This window comes from Phoxinus phoxinus (assembly GCF_949152265.1).
Source record: "Phoxinus phoxinus genome assembly, chromosome: 19".
NCBI classification, from domain to species: domain Eukaryota; kingdom Metazoa; phylum Chordata; class Actinopteri; order Cypriniformes; family Leuciscidae; genus Phoxinus; species Phoxinus phoxinus.
In genome coordinates this window covers 26387497-26407609 of record NC_136894.1, presented here as the reverse complement: position 1 = coordinate 26407609, position 20113 = coordinate 26387497, and the positions used below count along the sequence as shown (strand labels likewise).

Below are 20113 nucleotides of genomic sequence, written 5' to 3'. Positions count from 1 at the left end.
TACAAGTGCCCAGCCATGTTAGATGATAACTTCAGAGTGAAAACGAGTGAATCTGACTGCATTAAATGTGAAAGATATTAATAAAAATGATGTTAATTCAGCCAGCGCACATACCTGTATTTAGTTCCTGTTTTTGGTCGAAGTCCAAAGTAGTCGATTGTCGAGTTCACGCGCATGGGTTTAGTTACATATGATCACGCGCGTGAACTCGACAATCGACTACTTTGGACTTCGACCAAAAACAGGAACTAAATACAGGTATGTGCGCTGGCTGAAATAACATCATTTTTATTAATATCTTTCACATTTAATGCAGTCAGATTCACTCGTTTTCACTCTGAAGTTATCATCTAACATGGCTGGGCACTTGTAATGAAACAATAAGGATGTTAAGAGGCTAAAAGCAGGTTTAAAACTTGCCCCATTGAAGTCAATAGGGTGTAAATTTTAAAAAGAGGATAACACGGTGTAGGCAACACCGATTTTTGTCGTTGTTCTCTGTATTGACAGCACTCCAAATTTACAAAAAAATGAGCTCAATGTTAAAATTGACCGGAGTTCTCCTTTAAACTGCAGGCAACACCCTTGACAAAAAGTTACCATGGTAAATTCCATCAAATACCATCACGAATCACTACTGCAAATAAAAAAAATGCTGGTGTATGATTTACTTTGAAACAATTTTCTCTAAGAAGGTGCTAGTAAATTTCACAAATAATTACAAAGAAATGGCATTGAATTAAACCTTTTTTACCCTTTAAGATGATATTTTTATGGCAAAGGCAACAGTTTTTAGAAACATATCTATATTTTGGCATAAACTATTGTTACCATGGTAATTCTTTTCACTAGTCAGAATGAAAAAGAAGTCTATTCATGCAATATACTGTACAAACACACTATTCACACACTGGATTATATATCTCAGGAGATGACAAATTGCGCTTCATGACCAGTGAGAAACCAGTCATGCATACTTAGGTTACACCACACATTCAATGCATCAGTCACAGGGAGAGCTGAAGAAACACCAAAAGCCACTGTACGCCAGGCGTGGCACTCGAAATTCAGAACGGCCCGTCGTGACAGAGACTAAACACACATTTGTTTCCTTTTTTGACATTTACATTTATTGAATGGGTGCACTGCACACATTCAAGTCTAGTCTCCCACAGTGAAGGTATTAAGTACACCCAGCAGCTCTTAGCTTTAAGGATCTTTCTGTTGACTTAAGGCCAATGAACCAGCTCAACTGGTCACATATGAAAGGAGACCTGTGCAATTCAACACAGTTCCTTCACACCTGCCCAAGAATAGTGATAATAACATCCACAAAGCACTGTCTTCAATAGAAAAAAAAAAAAAAAAAAGAACTGCTCAAAACATTGACACTGTTAACACCATGGAAGTCAAATTGTATGTATGCATTTAAAATCAAATCATATACTGAAAAAAGCTGCTGCTTTAAATTAAGTACAATCAACTTGGATGTTTAAGTCATTTAAAAAAATTGGTTGAATCTTGTATAACTTATAAAAAAGTTGAAATTGCTTAACTTATTTTGATTAGTTAAAATTTTAAAAAAAGATGTTGTCATAACTAGCTGATCATATACGATAATGTTTTACAGTGTAGATGACTCACCCTTTACTACACAGATTTTTGTCCAATCATAAGAATGTCCCTCACCAAATCTGGAACTGACAATTCATGATTTATTCATTATCATTTTCAATTTATGTTTTTACACAGATCTTTACCTTTTTTTTTCTAAGAGCACAAGAAAACGTGCACATATATGTACACAAAACACTTAACACGTTCAAGGAATCATTTATTTCTGGAGGCCTCAAAGAAATCTTACGAAAATGGGTGTAGAAAACATTTTAAATTTAATTACAAGTTTTACAATAATAATTGTTCTAATTATTCAGTAAATGACATGAAAAAGTGGGGCAGTTCAAACTTTCTTTTTTTAAACATATATAACAGTCACATAAAAGCAAAACATTTGAAAATAAATTATATTCAAAGCAACATTGAAAATACAAAACATGACTGAACTGGTCATTTTGAGAGAATATAAACACCCTGTAAACAAAACCTGAGAACATGTTGATTGGAACGCTCCACTGCATGTGCATATATTTTATTTTACTCACAAATATCCAGTGCATCACATCAAAAAAAAAAAAAAAAAAAATACTACAAGGCCCAATTTGGTAACTTCAAATAGCTTTATAGCACTGAACAAAAAAGGTTGTGCACAACAACAAGAATTGACATTATCCAATTTAATTTTAAATTCTATCTAGCCTATATGAAAACATTTCTGTTACAAAGTACAGATAAAACTGTCTACAGGTTTGCAAGGAGTTATAAAGCTCAGAGTTTTATGATAATTGTGTTTTAATGCTAAAATGGAGTACAGATATATGTAATAAATGTGTGTTAGTGTATTTTTGCTGTCGACTTGCATATACATATACGTTAAGATTGTTTTGGCTGGAACTTACATACATATAGGGTCGGAAAAATAGTCTGAAAAGTACATGCAGTATTTAAAAAACTTATCAGCTTAGCTCATGAATGTTCATTTAGTGACATTGTACACCTAGTAGTCTTTGCTGAAGTGGGCGCTAAACATTCTGGCCAATATTTATTTCAAATATATGTTGTAACCAATGTGGCTTAATGAAATAGATTTTTCGAACTGAAAATATATTCCGTTTAAATGCAAAAATATATCACAAAATGTATTTCAAGGGTCAAAAAAATATATTGCCTATATATATAGGACAATATAAATATTTTTAGACTGACAATATACAAAAAAATGGCTCAAAATAAGAGCTAAAATTAACTAATCAAAAATTAATTTATTAGCATTTTATTTAATTTAGCCATTTTTTTATATTTTAAAATACATTTTAAAATATATTTGAATATATCTAGGAGCAGAGGCTTTTTTACACGTTTCTGTGGCCATGAATCTTAAAATAAAGCAAGGTGGAATTTCTATAAATGAATGGAACATATATCTCTATCTAGAGAGATCATCAAGATCAGATCACTGCTTTGGTCGAAGAGCAACACCGTTAAAAACGAAACTTTAAAAGGATTAGGATCAGATATCTGTTGATAAGAAGAAAAAGATTTCTCACATACTGGAACTCAATAAGCAAATTAACGCATTAACACAAATACTTTTCAGTTTTAAACTTCAGATGTTCCTGTCAACGCAAGGTGATTTTTAAAACGGGCCTGTTTTAAAACACGAATCCATTGGAATCCTGATTACAGCAGGACGAATCTTTGTGGGGACAGAGTAGCAATTTCGCTGCAAAACTGTGGTATGTCGTTGTCCGCAGAAATGCAGTTTTTTTCTTCCCGCTCCTCGGTTCAAGCATGTGGGAGCTTGCCTTACTTTTAAAATAAAATGTGTATGGCTCACTAAGAGACACAAGAAAAGATGAGGGTTTAAAAAAAGTATAGCAAAAGGTGTTAAGAAGCTTAAAGCATGCATCTGATCTCCAAGGCATGCTATGCCACGAATGACCTTCCATCCACAGCTCAACGGCTTCAAGTCAAGTTGGCCCCACATATCTTCATTCCCTTGGGACTTCCGAGCATGTTGAACAGGTCTTAAAATCTCAAAGTTTCAGTGCCTTGTGGGTGCATTGAGATCTTTAACACGTGACTGTCTCGTCACCCCTCAGTGCATTTCAGGGTGGATTTCGTTACCCAAAACATGACCTCTTAGACGTCAAGCCAGGACGACCGACCTGTCGGTTAAGGGTCAGATGAAGGAATGAGAAGGTGATGGAGGCTGTATCATGTTTCTGGAGGAACAAAGGAAGCTGTCCACTTCAGCCAAGGGAAGGAAGAGATGCAGATAAAGGTAAACAGTCTCGCTGTTTAACCGCCGTCCTCTATCGTGTCCTTAAGACTGGGTTACGTTTGCAGAGGGTAAAAGGATATAAAAAAAACAATGGACATTTAAAAACACGTTGAGCTCCTGAAAAGACCAAATCTGCAGGTGTATGTCAGTTGTGAGGGCAGTTTTTCCAGTTGCCTTGGTAGAGAGCTTTTGCAGATAAAAAAGATAAATGGCTGAAGGGTTGGTCTTGAAGTCTGGGGAAGAGATGTACATAATTTCGGGTTATCGACGTAATGAGAGCGCAAGACAGACTGAGAATACGTTCAGCACAGCGATGGCAAAGCTTCACCCATTCGAACGCTTAATATTCACCATTAAAATAACATGACGCTGAGAGTACAACAGGCTCCCATTGCAGAAAGCTACCCACACCCAACAAACAGACATGAAAACTAGTTCTTGCAACAGCCACTCCTTTGTTAGTTCTTCAGATTGAAGCATATCCCTCCTTTCTTTTCAAGAAAAAGTCAAGCATATCTTTGCGAAAGTGTACAGAGTGAAGCAAGACACTTAATCAACGCATGCTGCCAAAACCGACACCGATATGTGATAAGGACGCCTTTTGAAAGTCAGCCCGGACGTATCATGCAGGTTACAGAAAAGTTAGTGTCAATAGCCTGAAGTCAATGCAAAGAGCCGGCATGGAAAACAACAATAAATAATAGCTATGTAAATAATGTAAGCCTGCTGTACCGAAAACAAAAGATGCTATGCACCACTAGAGGAAGACTTACCGGGTCACCTTACTGACAGGTCTTGCTTTAATATGGAGATGCAATACTAAAAAAAAAGAAAAGAAAAAAATTAATCATTGATGGAAGGAAATAATTACATAACAAGATGAGGAAAGAATGGGGTGTAGGCAGGATCGGTAAACATGGGAACAATGACTCTGCCTAACTAAAATAAAACCTCATAAATGACTGAAGACTTCACTCACTACTGATGACATAACATTTTGATATGCCAAGAAGCATGAAGATATATCACACTGGAGCACACACCTAGGTAGTGCTGTCTAGGTAGGCGGCTCACAGCCAATGTTATTCGCTTGCATAGGTGGTTGCACAAGCATTAAAGATATGTTAGTTACAAACAAATTACACATATCATGTTCTTCTCTCCTGATGTCATTACATGATGAACCGTATGTTTCTGCTCCAGTGACAAAAAAAATATCTGAACAATTCACGCTATGACAAATAGGTCAAACGCTCGTAGCGTTTGAGACTTCATTGACATGCACGACAGAGCAAAAGAAGCAAGCAACAGTCAGACGGTTGTGCAAGGCTGAAACTGTTGCAGAAATATTCATGAGTGTAAGAAGTGAGACAGAGACAGACGTGTGTGGACATGACTAACATTCCAACTATATTCCTAAATCATCTCCTTTTATTCTCTTTCTGATTCTTTCATCGAGCTAAAAGAGAGATTCGGATTAAACGATAATTACATACTGGATAAATGTAGGTAATTATGTCCTCAATCAATTACATTGTATTCACCTGAACAGAAAAAAATATTAATAGAGATTGACAGAGAGTGAAAGGAAAATTAATGGTGAGAAAAGAAAGAGATGTTCTTAACAAATGTGTCTTATAGAACTGCATCTGTTATCAAAAACATGCAAACTACGCAAAATAACCCATTAATGAAAATATTGAATAAAGACAACATATTTCCAGGTGGTCTAAGAGGAAATGAACTAAGGTTGAACGTTATCTATGACAAACATCAGAAAACAAACGAAGCAGTCAGGCTTCACTCCCTCCCAGGATGCATTAGTCACAGGTGGGAAATTTAAGCTAGAACTTTCAGTTTCAGATCTGATCCGCTCTGCAAGTTAGACTCTTTACACAAACTTTGAATTTCAAACATTTGACGGTAACATAGAATTGACAGAAAGAATTGCAATGTATGGAGGATAAATTAAATAATTGATGTGACACCTATACCTGGGAAGTTTTGTGTGCGTGTGTGTGTGTGTGTGTGTGTGTGTAGACCGTGTATGCTAGCTTCTAATCAAATAAACATATCTCTGTTAGACTTACCAGTAGCATTTGCATATAATATCCCTCAAAGCTTTAAAAAGGACAGGAAATACTGGAAATGCAAAACAAAGCTTTGCAAAGTAAAAAATTATTTCATAGAAGGCCACCTAAATATTCCTCCCTAAAAGGATTTTGATAACATTTAGGTGGCCTTCTATGAAATTATTTTTTACTTCGTTTGGGTATCACATTTTTGTCTAAACAAGACAGACTTTCTGTATAGTATCATCAATCTGATTAAATCAATGTCAAATGTTGTCCAAACTAAAAAAAAAAAACTCTGTCCTCTAGTTTATTTATCTTGTTGTCTGCATTCAGTGTCATGCGTAGACAGATTACAGGCTTGGCAAACATGCCTCCTTTGAGAATTTGGCGGTAAATTGGGAGAGGAGAGGAGAAGAGAAGAGAAGAGAAGAGAAGAGAAGAGAAGAGAAGAGAAGAGAAGAGAAGAGAAAAAAAAAAAATGTCCTTAGAAATGGTCCATAAAGGAATAGTTAACCAAAAGATGAAAATTCTTCCATTATTTAGCCCAACATTATTCCAAACATGCTGTTATTAAACGCAATAGATTGTTCAGAATTATCAGAACAATATTCAGATATGGAATATAGTGTGCGAGTCATACAAGTCAACTACTTTTTGTTGCTCTTTGGGTTTGGAACGGGTTTTGGAACGGGAAATAATTTTTATTTGAATTTGCTTTTAATTTAAATTAGTTTAAATTTTCATGTGAACTTTTCCTTTAAACACTACCATTCAAAAGTTTTGGTTCAGTAAGATTTTTTGTAACTGTAAAGATACATACATATTTACACAATACATATTACATTTAAATTGTAATAATATTTCACAATATTACTGTTTTTACTGTATTTTTGCTCAAATAAATGTAGTCTTGGTGAGCATAAGAGAATTACCATTAAAAAAAATGTGTCAACCCCAAACTTTTGAATGGGCGTGTATAAACTTAAAAAGTTTAACTGGCATGTGTGTCATTACATTATCAAATACAAGTGCTAAACTAAGTTTTCATTTTCATACCATGGACAAGACTGAACAATATTGACACATTTTTAGTGATGTCTCACCACCACAGTAACATCACTCTATAAAAGACTGAAGTTACGAAAGAATGATTAACCAGTGGTTCCTGGATATACAGAAAAATGACTTCATTTCGCAAATCACAGTAAATGGAAAGAAATCGGGAAGTGACAGAGCGCATCATATCCTCTCTGACAGTCATGTCTTAAAACACACTTGGGTTGTCTGAAGGTCTGCTGATTGACATAGACATGTCATGTCTCATGTTACTAAAAACCACTCCCATTTCCTGTGAGGTCAAAATGTTAAGTAGTGAAGTTATTTGCATTGTGCAATCAAGAACTGTCAATAACTAATGATTAGGTTTACACATCTGAGGGCACAAATAGAAAAAAATGTTGATAAATGTTGATTCCCATACAAAATAATTTTTCAAAGCTATATTTATATATTATATACTAATAAAATTTGACTAATTCATTTATTTGCTGTGGTTTCATGCTAGATTGTGGCATCGTTAGCTTAGCAACATGCTAACTCCAAACTCTGGCCCAGTTTTCGTGCATTGTAAACTTACTACTCTTTACATGTGACTTGTAGTATATTTTTGGACTATCATGTTAAAGGATAGTTCAACCTCTGTCATCTTATAATCACCCTCAAGTTGTTCCAAACCTGTATGAGTTTCTTTCTTCTGCTGAAAATAAAAGAAGATATTTTGAAGAATGTCGGTAACCAAACAGTTGATGGTAGCCATTGAGCCATAGTTTTTTATGTAAATTTTATGACCATTTTTATGCCCAGCAACTGTTTGATAACCCATATTCTTCAAAATATCTTCTTTTGTGTTCAGCAGGAGAAAGAAACTTGAGGGCGAGTAAATGATGACAGAATTTTCAGTTTTGTGTGAACTATCCCTTTAATTCACAAATGCTGTAGAGAAAGGTTAACTTGCATTGAACCCAGAACATTACTTTAAAAGATGGCCAGATCACACCCACATATCCAAAAGACAAAAACAATTGCTTTAAACCTTTGCAGCTAACAAACACATTATCCAGGCATGTTTTGGATACTCAGTTTCCTGAATGTGACGAGGGGAGAGGAATGAATTTTAGACTCACTCTGTGCTTGATTTTCTCCTGCACTTTATAATGCACCCGATGATGATCACAGCCACAATTACAGCAATTACAATTCCAGCAATGGCTCCTCCAGATAGGCCCTCGTCTACCGCACCGACCTCTGCAAAACATGATGAGGTGTTTAGCTTAACATAAATATATATATATATGACAGAGAGAGAGAGAGAGAGAGAGAGAGAGAGAGAGAGAGAGAGAGAGAGAGAGAGAGAGAGAGAGAGAGAGAGAGAGAGAGAGAGAGAGAGACTACAATTTAGCAGCAAATTCATTGAAAACAAAATGATTAGCATTTTTACTTATTTGTATATACTACCAATAAAACGGTTCATAGATTTGGCACTGAAAAAGAAATTAATATAACTGTGTAAATGATTCTGTTAATCTGGCACATTACAAGTTATAAAATGGACAAATATCGGCCGAATAATCAGCCTGGCTGGTATACGAGTCTATTTCTAGATATTAAGTAACACTCAAAAGTGGCAGGCACACTTAGTGGCCTATGCCAGTAATGTCGAAATTTAAAAAGATTGGATAAATATTACTTATATAATATTATACAATATATATTATGTTATATATTCCAATAAACAATATAATACAATTATTATAATATAATATAAACTAATGTGAAATATGAATATTAACTTATTTAATTAATCATCATGCCAGTGTATGAGTATATAAGTAGTCAGTGTTGCATTGTAAATTACAACTCAAAATTAGCATTAATTGGCATAATGGCCTTTTTGTGAGGTGAAAACGGGAATACATAATTGAATGAAAAATGGCTCGTTTACCTGTCACTGCGAGTTTGTGTGTCGCTTTTATCGCCATTCCCGTGATCGGGTTGAGTGCCTCGCAGGTGTACATGCCACTGTCCCCAGCTTTGGCCTTTTCAATAATATAGATTGACCGACTGTAGTTCATCACTGTCTCGTTGAGTTTCCATGTGTACATACTGGGGGGGACAGAATCCGCTGAGCAGGACATCTGTATACCCTCTTCAAACTTCACCGCATTCTTTCCTTGAACCTTCACGTTCTCTGGACCGTCTGAGAGATATCAGAGAGATTGGCTCAGTTAGGGAGGTCACATTTACATTAGAGTAAAGCAAGCAAACTGTCGGTAACAATACAAGCAGAAAGGAAAACACCATTTCCAAACAAGATAGACTAATGTTTAGACATGACAACAACAGAGAAGTGATACACAAATCACTGTGTCCCAAGTAGACATGACACGTGTCTCGGAACGGAAGTGAAATATTGAACATGCTTGATTTTCAACAATGGACAGGTGGATTTTTTTTATCAATGAGATGAAGTAATGAAAAAAGAATATAAAAAATGATTGAATATAGTATTAATTAAATCGTAGACAAGGCTTAAATTAAGCAAGGATTAGGCATTAGTTCAATTCGGACATTCAAGTAACTTTTCTAAACATTACTAGTGTGCACCTGACATATTTTAAGATGCATTTTAGTCCAGGACTAGGCTAAAGCTTTGTCTGTGGTACCGGGAATATAAAATGAAAATGTATATTAATTACATTAATAAAAATATATATATATTTTTTAAAGGGTAATTTTGACCCCCTTTATGCATTTGTGTATGTTTTTTGGTTCATGCATTCTAAGGTTAAAAAAGCTTTTAAAAGGGGCTTTTCACAGCGATGCCACCATCTGTGAACCGGTGATTCCCCAAAGAACCGTAGAGTGATCAGTTCTTTTTAGTGTGAAAAATATTTTAGAATCTAAAGAACCTTTTGGGCATTGAAAAGGTTCCATGGATGTTAAAGGTTCTTCATGGAACCATCGATACAAATAAAGAACATTTATTTTAATTGCTGCACTCAATTCAATGCAACAATGTATGTAAGAATATATTTACTGACCACATAGACAGTATTTCAATGAAACTATCCTCTCGTGGACACTTACAGTTGATCACCATATTATAGCTGGCTTCATCTTGGTTCACTTTGTTCTTCAATTGGCACTTGTACTCGCCCTTGTCCCCTTTAACAACTTGAGCAATCGTCAGAGATTTTTTGTCGGCTGAAAGGGTGACACGGTCACCAGGAGTCAGAGGTTTGCTGTCCTTCAGCCATTCCACGGTGTCAGCATTACCAGCTTTTGCAGAGCAGGTGAGGTTGACTGTGCTGTTGCCAGCGATGAGAAGTGATGTGGAGCTGGAGATATTTGTTCCAGATAAGGCCTCTACAAGAACACAGCAAAGGAGAAGACAAATCATAAGCAATGCTTTCAGAATATGGACCCCAATGACAGGCATAATGTCAATTATAAGGTGAGAACAACGTTGAAAATTTGATTTCTTTATGTTTTCAAATAAGTCTCTTATGCTCACCAAGACTGCATTCATTTGAATAGAAATGCAGCAAAAACAGTAATATTGTGAAAAATATTTGTAATATAATATACATTTTTTTTATTTTAATGCATTTTAAAATGTAATTTATTCCTGTGATGCAAAGCTGAATTTTCAGCATCATTACTGATCCTTCAGAAATCATTTTATTTTTAATATGCAGATGAGGTACTCAAGAAATGTTTCTTTTTATTATCAATGCTGAAAAAACAATAACAACAGTATATCATATCATTTTGTGTAAACTGATCCTTTTTTTTCAGAATTTTTTGATGAATAGAAAGTTCCAAAAAAACAAGATTTATTCGAAATATTTTGTAAGTTTATATACATTTAATGCTAATTTATTTAATTCTTGAATAAAAGTATCAATTTCTTTCAAAGAAAAGGAAAAATGGACGGTACAAATCATCTGATTTGTGATTGGTCTTTTTAAATTTCACTCAGATTTCACAGTCTTCTGTCTAAGTGGGCGATTCTTGGCTAGAAAAAAGCTGTAAAATGGACCAGATATTATGTCACACGTCAATCTAATCACACAAAATCACACATCTCTCACAGCAACTTCATTCACCACAGCACTTTTCGACCATCGCTTCTTCTCTTGTTTGTACAGACATCATTACTGTGGAATGCACCAGTCTGAATCAGACTCATTGCATTCACCAAATACCTGACACTCTATCGTTCAACAGTTTGTTTTCGTCCTCACGCCTGTTTTTTTTAGTTTCGGACACATGTAACAGCGGCAAATGAACTCTCTCAATTCATCTCGAGTAAACTTTACGAAACCCGAGAGAATTCTTTGTATTACCGATAGATCATCTCATTAAAGCTGTTTGAGCTTTTTTGCATGAACCGTTCAGAATTTAAATTTTATACAAAATAAATTACAAAAACGCATTACGGTTACACCTTTAAGACGAACCTCCAAGCAGAAGTCGGTATTCTGCGACTGAAACCTTAGCCAAGTGGTGTATGTGACGTCAGACAGTTTGTATTCTACTTTCTTTAGCGTGCTGGTTTCACACACATGGAAACACCTCAGGGGAAGACATGTAAGCCGTGTACAATCAATCTGCCCTCAGTCAAAGAAAGCAGAACATGCCTGACACTTCTACCCACTAACATGAACCGAGACTCAAGAGTAAAGCAGAGGAACAGGTTCATCTTTTAAAAGCACTTGTAAGTCAGGAAGCCATTTTGAATAAAGACAGACAGACATACAGCAGTTGCTATGTGGATACCTTTAGTAAACCTTGCAACTTTTTCAGTGTAAAAAACAAGAAATTTTGTAGCGGCTGCTCTTTTCCATGCAATTACAATTAATGGGGACGAAAGATTTCAAGCTTTACAAATGAACTGTTTTCATATGTGCATTTATATTCTTCTAAGTCTTCTGAAGCCATATGATAGAAGCCTGATAGTTAAATATCATTCACTGATTTAGTGAATAAAACATTCAAATTGGTTTTGTGAACCAGATCAATTGATTCTATTGAACACACTAAGGAGAGCTAGGGGAGATAACAGCTTAAATTGATATCTGTTTCTCCCTTAAAGCTATCATATGATTTCAGAAGACTTGGAATATAGCGCATGAGTCTTATGGACTACTTTTATGCCCTTTCTGAAGTTTGAAAGCCTCAGTTCCCATTGTAACTTCATTGGAAAAGTGCAACCCGCAGCAATTCACCTATTTGTGTTCCACGTAAGAAATGTAGTCATCCGAGTTTGGAACAACATGAGGGCAAGTAAATGGTGTCTTACAATTGTCAGTTCCAAGTAAACTAATCCTTCAACATTTAACACAGAAATCAAGACGGTTTTCAGTTTTGTTTCCATTGTCCTTCTAGGCAAAGGTATTTGTTCCTCTTCTCTGAGAGCTAAACATTTTTTTAAAATCCTTATCGCTCTTCTTGGCAATGAAGTCACCATGGCAAAGCATGTCTATCTCTGTGCTGCTCCACTGCTAATCAAAAGATTTCAACGGATGTCTTTACTTTTCTATGGTGTATTTTTACGACTGTACGGATACGTATGTATTTGAATACCGTATTTTCCGGACTATAAGTCACACTTTTTTCCATAGTTTGGCTGGTCCTGCAACTTATAGTCAGGTGCGACTTATACATCAAAATTAATTCATACTGACTGAGATGAACCAAGAGAAAACATTACCGCCTACAGCCGCGAGAAGGCGCTCTAGTTGGCGAGGAAGAATTCTATGGATTCAATGGGAGCTTGGTGAACTTGCTGGACTCGCTGGCTTATGTTAATCTATTCAGCCTCCCAGTTTAGGGTTAGTTAGCATGTTCTTTATGCTATTGTGTAGCTGAATAACTGTTAATGTGTTACGTTGACATACCGGACACCTATTCAGCCTGTTGTTCTGGGTGCTATTGTGGAGCTGAATAACTTGCCTTTCCAGAATAAATGTCTGTTCTTGGTCTTGGATTTTGTTAAATAAATTTCGAAATAAATGCGACTTATAGTCCAGTGCGACTTATATATATATATATATATTATTTTTTTACTCTTCATGACACATTTTTTGACTGATGCAACTTATACTCCGGAAAATACGGTATATTATTAAAACTGCTGTAATACTAGCACTAAAAAATACAACATACACTTGATGGAACTTCGGTTTGCATTCAAAGCATCAGTACATTTCTTTAGGCTTTTTACTTACCCAGAACAGTCACCAAAGCAACCGGTGAGACAACGTTGCGGTTGGTCTTCACGTTGTTGGCTACACAGCTATAATTGCCATTGTTTTCCTCCTCTAAATTTTGGATGGTGATGTTGGGTGTCTGAGACAGCTCTGCCCCATTAAACATCCACTTGAACTGAGCGGGAGGGTCAGAATTGGCAGAGCATGTGAGTGTTAAGTTAGAGCCTTTCTTAAGGAATGGAACAGTTGGAGTCTGCATCGTGACGATATTCTCAGGGCCATCTAGACACACAAGGACAAAAGGAGATGATGAAAAGAAGGTAGAGTAAAGGTTTATTAAAGTGCTTGCAAGGAAGCTATGCTTTTAGGATTTTTGATACACTTAAGACTAAAGTTTTAAAACCTCCCATTCCATTTTTTGTGTGGAAATTATAGTTTTTGACATAAAAGGCTCAACATGAAATAACCAAGAATTATGTTTTCACTAGAAAAAAAACATCAAACGGTGTGCCATGTTAGTTGTGTCATGTGCAAAAGGAGGATGTATTTTAAACATTAGGATGTGGATATAGTTCAACTTTAGGCCAATGCATTCTATTAAAAAATAAATAAAGTAATGATAGAGACTTTGCTGCAGACATTTACTTTCATGACCAAACCATGCACTCATAAAGGCTTTAAAAAGGTTTGATCTGTTTGGAATGTAAATGCAAACACAAACACTATTTTAAGACATTTACCGTCTTCCTGCTGTTCACAGGCTCATTCATTCACAACTATATTTTATCTAATCTCAGCCTGCATTTTTTCCAACACCTGCACCAGAACCTGTCTAAACTAGAAAGTCTCTTCAGATCTCTGCTGTCATGTGTGCTTTCTAGTGCACACCAACTGCAGAGACAAAGACTGCAGGCAGTAAAAACGAAAGACAATCTAAACTTATTTTCAGCAGATCCAGTACGACTGTTTATTTTGCTACTTTTAACTGAGTATGTGCAGAAATGTGTGAATATTTGTGTGAAAACCCAATTCCATCATACTGTCTTAAAGGAGAACTCCGGTCAATTAGTCGATTGTCGAGTTCACGCGCGTGATCATTGGTAACTAAACCTATGCGCGTGAACTCGACAATCGACTACTTTGGACTTCAACCGAAAACAGGATGTAAATACAGGTATTTGCGCTGGCTGAAATAACATCATTTTTATTCATATCTTTCACATCTACTGTAGTCAGATTCACTCGTGTTCACTCTGAAGGAATCATCTAACATGGCTGGGCACTTGTAATGACACATCAAAGATGTTAAGAGGCTAAAAGCAGGTTTAAAACGTGCCCCATTGAAGTCAACAGGGTGCACATTTTAAAAAGAGGATAACACGGTGTAGGCAACACCGATTTTTGTCGTTGTTCTCTGTATTGACAACACTCCAAACTTACAAAAAAATGAGCTCAATGTTAAAATTGACCGGAGTTCTCCATTAATAGAACAGTTCAGCCAAAAAAAATTTATATTTAAATAAATGTTTTGAGAATATTTAAACTTTCTGAACAATAACATGAAAAAAGAAACTTCTGAACTTATACAATATCACCGCATAAATGAGTTTTTAAAATACATCATATGGGTTTGGAACAACATGAGGGTGAGTAAATCATGACATTTTTGGGTGAACTGTTCCTTTAAGGCAAACAGTGCTTGTGTATTTAATGTGTCAGACTATGCATGTGTGGGTGTGATCAGGTACGTACAGCTCACAGTGAGATTGAAGGGATCGCTCTTCCCTGACTCCATTGGATTCTCTGCCATGCAGAAGATGGGTCGTCTTAGATCTGTACGGCGAACTTCGGTAATAATTAGCTGATTGCCGATTGGGTTCAGCTGCATATGCGTGCCATCCAACACCAAAGGTTCCGAACCATTGAACCACTTGTAAGTAAAGGAGCCTTTGGCAGAGCAGGTCAGAATCACTGTGCTGTCGAACTCTACAGGTTCAGGGATATTAGACGTAATCATGACGTCAGTTATAGGCTCTGGAGAGAAGAGAAGAGAACCATGGATTAAGTCCATTTAGAAACATATTTTGCTCTTGCTTAGAGTTTCCCAAGTAATGAAACCTTAAAGAAACCTGGGGTTAAGTGTCTTGCTCAAGGCATAATAGTAACAGGTCCAGACTTGCTTCTTGGGAAAGCCAACCAACAACTTTTAGATAACCAACCCTGAGATTTGACAACATACATTTTACATCTAAATCTTGATTTCCAGTCACTGGATGAATGTCTTTAAAGTTAGTCATATTACAATCAAAAGTTTAAAGTCACAAAATGACTCATCATCACTATCCACAAGGGTTGATTCAATCATATAATTTATCATTCTATAAAACCCAATGCAAACTTCATTTATCCACCCTATTAATCACTGATTGTTTGTGAGATTAACTGTTTTGTGTTAATCAGTCTTTAAGAACTGCTAAAGTTCATTTTAAGTATTCAGTAATGCTTTTAACATACGTGTGCAGGACTTACCTACAACCATTCATCCAAGACCTTCAACCACTAGTCTTCACTACCCCAGTTTTTTTTTTATGTTTCTTTAAATACCTGAAGATTGCAGTTGATATTCAATACTTACCAAGAACCTCAAGATGAATCTGTCCTGTCAGTGTTTGTGCCTCAGAAGTGACTAAATTGAGAATATATTCCCCTCCATCCTCCTTCGTCAGCGATCTGAGCTCAATCTCGCATGTTGTTGCATTATAGCTGATTCTGCTGGCGTAGTTCTCATCGATATTTTGGGTGTTCTTTGATGGTATGTGTGTGATTATATTGTCTTGACCTTTGTTCCATGTTATGGTTAGAAAATCCATTGTTGAGGTAATTGTTGTTTTGAAGGTTACGTTTTTACCTGGGTCAAAGTGGTGAGGAGAAATCTAGTTTAATACTTCTGTGCTACATTTTTAGACATGTATCTAAGCATTTCATTCATGGTTTCATACTAAAATAACAAATATTTTATTCTTGATTTAGTTAAAAGACGATGGTGCAACCATCTACAGTATTGAAAGTACTAAAAAAAACATCCTTGCACCTGTAATAGGCCAACCTGTAAACACACAACATGTTTACTTGTCACATGACAACAAAATGGCTTAGTTAAGCCACACTGACTTTGATTTGGCAGACTTTTTTTTTTTTATTAATAACGTTTTTTATAAGAAACAATAAAAATGGCAAACTTCTAAACTTCCAAATTATACGAATAACATTTAAGCTCTCCAGACAGTTACACTACCTAGATATTTTTCATTTTAAGCCCAAAATTATTTTAAATTCGAAAACGAAAAAATATAGACATTACTTATAGAACACGCGTAGGCTATAATATCCCAGTAGATCCACACCCACACACACACACCGACTCACCTATAACGCCAATAGCTTTGTCGCTCAGAAGCGGATTGCTTGAACAGCATCTTCCTACAAGAGGAACGATTTTTAAGTCAGGACACAGGTGAAATAAAGGGTTAACCTACACGTGATGTCCCGGCGTAGTATAGTGCTTTAAAGTAAGACTTAACATGAGATGTACATCCACAATTTTAGTTTTTGAAATACAAAAAATAAAAATAAACGTCGTTTTTCTTAAAAAAAATTAACTTACCGAAAGCTGCCAAAATGAGCAAAGGAACCCTAAAGTTATAGAAATCCATATGGAAAGATGTGAGTCCCTGAAGCGACAGAGAGGAATGTGAGACGATGTGACTTCTCTGTAAGAAAGAACTTGAGAAAATTCACGCGGACACACCCAACCAGTTTATCTGAAAACACGCCCCGTTCTCAACCTGTAGCCTACTCTCTTCTGATGTCATACCTACGACTGGCAGAAACTCACTGTAACTTACTGCAACATTACCCTCATTTCATGGACATTTTTATTTATTAGCCTAACAACACGCAGCATGTTGCCTATGTGCATAAAATACTTATGAATGAATAAAGCAATTCATATTTGTGTAAATAATTAGGCTATTTACACAAACATTTTGTTTATATGAATTATTTTATTCATTATTAAGTAGTTTATGCGCATATGGCAACCTGCTGCGTGTTTTTACAGTAAGAAATAAAAATGTCCATGAAATGAGGGTAATGTTGCAGATGTAGGCTACAGTAGACTAAGTTTCTGCCAGTCGTAGGAGCATGGCTGTTACTTCTTCAATACAAAGGCACGTTTTGGCTGTTATATTCAAATTGAAGTTGAGAGGAAAAAAAATAAAGAAATAAAATAAAATGTGGAACTGAGGATGTACGTCTGGCTTCTACTGCCGCCTAGCGTCAATATGAGACATTTCATGCTTGCGCATGTGCGTAGGCTGCAAAGGAACAGCAGCCAATATTAGAAATATAGTTAGTAATTGGCAATAGGTATTTGAAGACCTTAACATCATTAAGGGAGTTCAACAAAGATAGTGGTTTCTGTAGATCTCTTAGATCAGTGTATTTATATTCTCTCTTACTTTACCACTAAATCATCATGAGAGAAAGTGCAGTTCTACTGGTCTCTTTGAACATGCTCTCCAAGATGTTAATAAACGTAGTGCTTTGGGACTTAAAGGGATAGTTCAAACAAAATTGAAAACTTTGTCATTTAGGCCTACTCAAATTGTTCCAAACCTGTATGAAGTTCTTTCTTCTGCTGAACACAAAAGACATTTTGAAGATTGTCAGGCAAAACTTTATGGTCCAATTCTCACTATTAACTAGTTGCTTATATCATGCATATTGGCTGTTACTTATAAAACACATATTAATGCCTCATTCTGCCCATTTACAGTACATCCCTAACCCAATACCTAAACTTAACAACTATACCATACAATTAATAAGCAGTAATTAGGAGATTATTGAGGCAACAGTTGTAGTTAATAGTGAGAATTGGACCCTAATCTAAAGTGTGACCGAATGTCAGCAGCCAAACAGTTGATGGGCCCTATGACCTCCACCTGGGGGGGAAATGGAAGTCAATGGGGCCCATCAACTGTTTGGTTACCAACATTCTTCAAAATATCTACTTTTGTGTTCAACAGAAGAAAGAAATTCATACAGCTTTGGAACAAAACGAGGGTGAGGAAATGATGACAGAATTTTCATTAATGGGTAAACTGGGTAAAATGTTTTGTAGGAACATTTGAGGGTTCATCTGTGGATTCTGTGTCTGCTCATGTGCACCTGCCATATGCTGTGGTTCTTCCCCATCCTTCCTGCAGTCAAAGGACACGGCAGTCCTTCTGCAAGAACACCTCACAGAGACAGATTCCTGTGAAATACATGACCATCTATAAAGCTTTACAGGTGTTCATGCTTCTTACAACGATCCCCCGGAGAGCTGAATGCCAGTGGAACAACACTGCAGGCAGTTGGTCTGCTCAAGAGTATGCTTCACTGAAAACTATTACTTTAAGATAACACATTTTTATACCACTTTCTGATTTATGTGTACCCCCAGCTAATAGCTGCCCAAGGGTGTTGCATATGGGAACTGAGGGAATTGACTTGCCGTCACATGTTTTCTTATCTAGTACAGGGCACCAAAGTAGACATGTTCAGGGGAAAACAAATCAAGTTAATACATATTTTTTGAAATATGCTACTATTGAAAGCTGTAATTAGTGGATAATTTTGTCTGGGGTGAAATTCTTGTCCAACTGAAAATTGTCTATATTATTTATTTTATTTTCATTGTATTATAATTTGAAGAGCTGGTTTGTATAGGGATGATGCAATGGGCATCATTTTGGGACAATGTATGGGAAATGTTTCATCCAGGTCTCAAGAATCACTGTTTTGATTTCGCTTTTTACTCTGGATCATTATTCAGATTTACCATGTTTTCTTTTCTTTTTTTTAATAATCAGCATTCTTCAAGTCTTTACCTTCAGCTTCAGACCTATCTGAGATTTCAGTGCAGAGGAATGAACTAAACAAACAGAAAATCATGACAGTGTCTCCTGTTAGAACTAGAAACTTTAACTAGATTTTTTAAGCAAATGTAAGATTTCCAGCAGTGAGAAAATAAAGTCCAAATCCCATTTTAGGTCTATCGTTTAATTTTGTAAAAGAAATTGCAGCTGAAATTGGCCGCCAAAACATTTTCCTGTCCTTTGGGCGAAATGGACCAACATTTACAGTGGGCTCCACAAATATTGGCACCCTTGATAAATATGAGCAAAACTGACAGTGAATTATTATTATAATTTTTTTTTTGGCAATTTCTCCTCTTCGTCGTTCATTCAAAAATATACACAAAAATCTAACCTTTAATTAAAGTCTTAAAATAAAAAAATTAAATTTCCCTGAAATATATGTATTCCAGAATTATTGGCAATAGAAATTCTAATGAGTAAAAATATAATTGAAGTATATTCCCATTCATATGGTATGTTTTTAAGTTCACCTTAGTGACCAGGAACACTTAAGTGATGTCATGACTTCCTGTTTCACCGATATGTAGTGACACACAAATTCCTGTAGTCATCCATCATATGGGAAAGACCTGAGAATACAGTGACAAAAGGTTGTTAGCTGCACAAATCATGAAATGGCTGTAAGATAATATAGTTTAATTGTTGGAAAACTCATTTCCACTATCTCGGCAATAATTAAGAAGAAGTTTAAAACTGGGAATGCTAACAACCTGGAAGAGGACGTGTGTCTATTTTGGCCCCACACGCACTGAGGAGGATGGTTCGAGTCGTCAAACAAACTAAAGCTCAAGGTTGGAGAATTGGAGATGCTAGTATTGGGGTCAGAAATTCTTCAAAATTATGATCAGACCTTATAACCACAACTTGTTTGGGAAG

The 20113-nt window shown here is 35.9% G+C and overlaps 1 protein-coding gene across 1 annotated transcript; it reads right to left on the bottom strand.

The window, feature by feature from the left end:
* Window positions 1-1873: 1873 nt before the first annotated feature.
* Window positions 1874-18524, bottom strand: LOC306986558 (cell adhesion molecule CEACAM5). Its single transcript, XM_079589900.1, has 11 exons — window positions 18483-18524; window positions 16915-16981; window positions 16677-16730; window positions 15886-16158; window positions 15003-15284; window positions 13269-13532; window positions 10123-10401; window positions 8978-9232; window positions 8160-8280; window positions 4675-4720; window positions 1874-4134 (listed from the first exon to the last, which is right to left on the bottom strand). The coding sequence occupies exons 1-10, from the start codon at window positions 18507-18509 to the stop codon at window positions 4702-4704; spliced, it is 1641 nt and encodes a 546-aa protein (XP_079446026.1). The 5' UTR covers window positions 18510-18524; the 3' UTR covers window positions 1874-4134; window positions 4675-4701.
* Between the last annotated feature and the right edge of the window lie 1589 nt (window positions 18525-20113).